This window comes from Juglans regia, chromosome 16, assembly GCF_001411555.2.
Source record: "Juglans regia cultivar Chandler chromosome 16, Walnut 2.0, whole genome shotgun sequence".
NCBI classification, from domain to species: domain Eukaryota; kingdom Viridiplantae; phylum Streptophyta; class Magnoliopsida; order Fagales; family Juglandaceae; genus Juglans; species Juglans regia.
This window is the reverse complement of record NC_049916.1, coordinates 17,115,587-17,121,245: the sequence shown is the minus strand read 5'-3', so window position 1 is coordinate 17,121,245 and position 5,659 is coordinate 17,115,587. Positions and strand designations below refer to the sequence as shown.

At 32.9% G+C, this 5,659-nt stretch overlaps 1 protein-coding gene across 1 annotated transcript; it reads left to right on the top strand.

Moving 5' to 3' along the window:
• The first annotated feature begins 1,507 nt into the window (after positions 1-1,507).
• LOC108985592 (lipase-like) lies at positions 1,508-5,421 on the top strand. Its single transcript, XM_018957938.2, has 8 exons — positions 1,508-2,069; positions 2,157-2,251; positions 2,382-2,485; positions 2,589-2,689; positions 2,774-2,877; positions 3,453-3,890; positions 4,168-4,299; positions 5,007-5,421. The coding sequence occupies exons 1-8, from the start codon at positions 1,818-1,820 to the stop codon at positions 5,152-5,154; spliced, it is 1,374 nt and encodes a 457-aa protein (XP_018813483.2). The 5' UTR covers positions 1,508-1,817; the 3' UTR covers positions 5,155-5,421.
• The last annotated feature ends 238 nt before the right edge of the window (positions 5,422-5,659 follow it).

Sequence of the window (5,659 nt, the reverse complement as noted above, 5' to 3'; positions counted from 1 at the left end):
ATTTTCTTCAAAGTGACTATATAATATTTACTCATTTTATAATTATATATAATATTATTCATTCAGAGTATTTTATTAAAATAATATTTTTTAGTAAATTATTTTTAATTTATAAAATAAATATATAAATTTTTTTTACATATATCATTATTCGATAATAAAAAATCAATTAGACGGTGTAAAAAAAAAGTAAGATACACACAGTACACACATTGAGGGCAGGTGAGTAGGAAAATAAAACAGCAGAATTCGATAACGGATAAGGGTTGGGGTTGGGGTTGGGACTTGGGGGTAGGTTGTAGTTAGGGAATCTTCCACTCGAAATATTCATTCTGCTTGGATAATTGGCGGTAGAAATGTAGATACGTGCATATTATACTTATGTTAGAAAAAAATGTTAGAAAGAAATCATCATAGTAATATATATTTTATATTTATTATATTGTTACTTCTAATTAATTATTCTTAAAATTCAATTAGAGATGTGTGATCTAAATAATATCACATCATATGTATAAAATAAATACTCGTAATAATAATTTCTATCTATATTTTTACTAGAATCATTACATCCCGTTAAGATATTTTAAATTATTATAAATAATAATGAAATAGTTTAGATTAACATTTTTATTAAATTTTGAAAAACAAGAGAAATAATGTTGAATAAATATATTATAAAATTTAAATAATAATTTTTTTTTTTTTAAATTTGAAAATTTTGTATTATTTTTTATATTTTATTTAAAAGTTTAGAAAAATTATATTGATTAAGTAGCACTTAGATAAAAAAAAATAAAAATAAAAATATTTATATTTAAATAATATTTAAAAATAAAATATCTGAAAATATCTAACACTTGTATTTCTAACCTAAGAAAATCTATTTGATGATGTAATTTAACGTGTTCAATTAAATATGCTTTATGATAGGAAAAACTCTTATAATTTGATAAATTATATTCAACAACATTAAATAGTTTATATAAAAATTTTACGTAGACCAAATATTTCTCTTTTTTATTTAAAAAATAATATTTATAGCCGTATAATATATAAACGTAATGTAAATTTTTTTTAAAAAATAAAAATAAGATCTATATAAAAAAATTAATTTTATGTAATAATATACAATAATTTTTTACAATATTTTTCATAATATATAATATAAAATAAAAATATTTTTTTTAAATGATATTATTTTTATATTTTATTTTATAATAATATATTTTATTTTAAAATATAATTATAAAATATGTTATGAAAAGTATTATATATTTATTGTTTTTCTTTTGATTTTGTATGGCGGCTGTTAAAATGTTTAGGTTTTTGTTTTTTAGTGGTAATATTAGATTTTTGTTAGGTTTTAAATTTTGTGTGCTGTTCAGTGGTACCCACCAAGACTCTAACTTGTGGGAGAGGTTTTATGAAGGACATGTGGGATCTAACCAAAACAATCTCTTTGGATATTTATTATATTTTTGGTTGTTTCTGCCTTCTGGTCCTCTGGCAATTTGACAAAAGAATGATTGAACAGTAAAAGTGTTGCATTGATGCCATGGCGACTATTTTTGGTTTCGTTGTGAGGTGGGCATTCTCAGAATCGCCAGACGAGTCATTCCCAGAATCTCTTTCGTCTTATTTAAGAATAACTAGTAATTTTGATTCGACGACGCATTTTCCAGCGGGACGGGGAGCCTTCTCCCTCTCTTCTCATAGTGTGTTTTGGGAGTTCGAAGAAGGCTCTGCATTGATATATATGCCCCCTGCAGAGCTATTTTCTTTTTGGGTATTTCTTTGTTTGTGTGAAAAAGAGAATGATCAGATGGGGGATGGCTGCCCTGCAACTAGCGGAGCTGTTTGTCAGCTCCATGGTTCATTTCCTCTATGGGTTATACATATTCAGCACAGCGGTGGCCGGTGATCTCTGCCTTGCTCTGAACAAGTGTCTTTTTAAGCTTAATGTGAATGTTGAGGTCAAAGAGGACGTGCCCGGCGGGGCGAGCCCTAATGTTAAGAGTCTGCCTCCAATTGTGTTAGTTCATGGAATCTTTGGATTTGGCAAAGGGGTATTTACGATTTTATTTGATCTCATTTCTTTTTTCTTTTCCAGATAACTCTGTTGGGGTTTGAATTTGTTTGTTTTGTTCTTTTAGAGATTGGGAGGTTTATCGTATTTCGCCGGGGCGGAGAAGAAAGACGAAAGGGTTCTGGTACCTGATTTGGGGTCTCTAACCAGCGTTTATGATAGGTACGTATGTGTCTTGGTGTTTTGGATTCAGGTTCTTTCATGGCTTATTTTCTTTTTTTCCCTTCTGCCCCTTCTTTTTTCTTTTACTCGTTTGAGCTATGTAGTCTCAAGAATCGGGTGTTGGTTTCAGGGCTTGCGAATTGTTCTATTATCTAAAAGGCGGGCAGGTCGATTACGGAGCAGAACACAGCAAGGCTTATGGGCACTCGCAGTTTGGACGGGTCTACGAACATGGTTCTAGATCCTCTGCCTTGCATTTAGCTCTCCTTGTTAGTGTTTACCAATTCTAATGGCCAAAATCGTCCACGAAGTTGGCCTTATTCTAACTTATCTGCAGGGCATTACCCTGAATGGGATGAGGATCATCCTATTAACTTTGTGGGACACTCGGCTGGAGCACAGGTTGTTCGTGTTTTGCAGCAAATGCTCTCCGATAAGGTTTGAGTATAGGCAGACGAAGGGGTACCTTGATACGTCTTTAAATTGAAGGGATCATCATTTTATGTTTCATATTGTTTGCAGGCATTCGAGGGGTATGAGAATACTTCAGAGAACTGGGTATTGAGCCTTACATCCTTGTCAGGAGCGTTCAATGGGACTACAAGATCCTACTTAGATGGGATGCAGTGAGTTCCTTTTATAACTTGTTCTTTTCTTTTCATTTTCCATATCTTTAGTTCTAACTACAATGATGAAAATCTCCAACTTGATGCTAGTTTTTGCTGAATTTAGTGATGTTGAAATAATACCCGCCAAATGAGAAAATATGATTAATAGATATTTAATTATGACTTCATGTCTTACATAATGAGAGGTGTTTGAGCAAACAGAGACCAAACCTTTAGCATAACAACTAAAAACTAGCATGACTGAGTAAAAGCTTACTGCTACCCCAAAGTGCACACATCATGTCTTTTTTTTTTTTTTTTTTTCAATTTTTAAAAAGAACGAAGTTAAGGAATTCTTCATCCAAGAAAGGGGCAGCAGACCTATTTGAACACACTAGCTGATCATTCTGCTGGAATGCGATATAAGTGGTTCAATTCGATTATGCGTTTAACTTATTTAATTTGTTTCTTTGAAGTTTGGTCATAGTTGAAACTCATTGGCAAACTGTCTGTATATGTTTTGATCACACTTCCCATTATCCCTGCACTAGTCCGGATGCTTAACATGTTAAGGTTGCTTGAACTTGTACCAGGCCAGAAGATGGAAGAACCTTGAAACCTCTATGTCTGCTACAGTTTTGCCGTGTAGGAGCAATAATATATGATTGGTTTGACATTCCATGGCTGAAGGCATATTACAATTTTGGATTTGATCACTTTAACATGTCATGGAAGAAAATTGGTGTTTGGGGTATTTTTGATTGCCTCTTGGGAAATTCGGGCCCATTTGCTTCAGGAGACTGGGTCCTCCCAGATCTTACTATTCAAGGATCCATGCAGCTCAACTGCCATCTACATACCTTTCCCAACACATACTACTTCAGCTATGCTACAAAGTGTACCAGGAAGATGTTTGGTATCACGGTTCCTTCTAGCATACTTGGCATCCACCCGTTGCTTTTTATTCGAGTATTGCAGATGAGCCAATGGCGTCATCCACCAGATGCCTCTCTCCCATATAAAGGCTACAGGTATTGTTTTTTTATGGCATCAACTTCTTAACCATTACCCTTCACCAATCAGTTGAGGTTTTTATTCTGATATAGCTAATTGCAGTTTTGAAAGCATTTTGTGCTTGCATTTATAGAATTGTTATCTGTTGATATCTTGATATCTTACTAAGTGCGACACTTAAATATCAAGTATTATATCCTTTTCTGTAGTTATCATGAAATACTATGGTAAAATCCTTCTCGATGTCTAATATGTTTCTCTAACCAAGGCACCCTCATGTAAATGCATGTTCAGGGACGAGGATTGGCAGGACAGTGATGGAGCACTCAATTCCATATCCATGACTCACCCTCGTCTTCCAATTGAACATCCAAGTCAATTTGTCGAAAATGATTCAACATGCCAACCATTGCAACCAGGCATCTGGTATGTCATTCTTTGTTGTAAATTGTTAGCCTAACAAAGTTACTAACAAAATCTCATTTCCTGTTTGGAGTCTTTGGCCCATAGAGCTTGATTTTTGTAAATTCGATTTTGATTGTGATTGTTTGTCATTTACACCATTAGCTATGAATAAATAGTCATTTTAATATACAAATTTATCAACATAGGCTTCAAAATTTGATTCAAATTCCAAAGTATCTGATATTCTGCTTCAGGTTTTAGCCAATTCTTACTGTATTAAATTTTACTAATAGTATATACGGAGTAGGATGATTTTCTATTGTAAGAAATACAGTTGAGGATTCATTACATTGCTACTATGCCTGCTTAGAAAAGATGGCTTATTGACTGGCTAGGTGATCCAGAAACTGCCAGTCATCTAATTATTGCGAAATAATTTGTCCTCAGAATTGTCCTCAGAATCAGACCCACTTGTACCATTCAATGGAAATCTCAGTTCTTGTAATTGTAGTCTCACATAATAATGCTAAGAAAATGAACAAAACATCAAAATTACCTGTCCATAATTCAATTACATATCAGTTTCAAAATATTAGAATTTTAAAATTCCTAGTGAAAAAATTCCACACTTGCTATGGTTTTCTGCCCTCGTTTCATGTGGTCATTCCATCCTAGTTTGGAGAATTTTTATTTAAGCTTTGCTCAGATATGGTATTTGATAAATCCAGGTACTACAAGATCGTGGATGCTGATCATATGTCGTTCATTGTAAATCGGGAGAGAGCAGGGGTTCAATTTGATCTGATTTATGACAGCATTTTTGAACGCTGCAGAAAGCATGTATTTAGGAAGACTCCTGCAATGTTTACCAAATGAAGCACACCAATAGCCGCCTCTCTCATTTGATAGTCTACAAACTTTATTTTTACTTTACCTCAATCAATGATATACCTTTGCTGTTCTTTGTTTCGCCGCTGTAAAATTTAAATTGTTTTTTGTACTTCACTTTCTTCGCCCTTTCTAAATTTACCAACTTGTCTTTGTAGCTTTACCAGAGAAAGAGATGTCTTAGGCTCAGTAAGATGATACACGTTAGAACAGACTTCATCGCTTGTAATATTGTGTGTTTTCCGTCTGGTGGTACTTCATTTCTAATGTTTTGGTCACTAATTATCATGTGTGAATAGAAGTAAGTACTGATGAGATAGATAAAATTATTTTTTTGGGGTTTTAGAAAATTTGATAAAATAGAATTCCATTTTCTAGTGCATTGCACTGTAATATTCAACGAAAAGATGAAATTTTTGTAAGACCAAGTTATTAGATATAACAGCCACTCACACCTGATGGAAATCTCAGTTATTGTAATAATTTCTGTAAT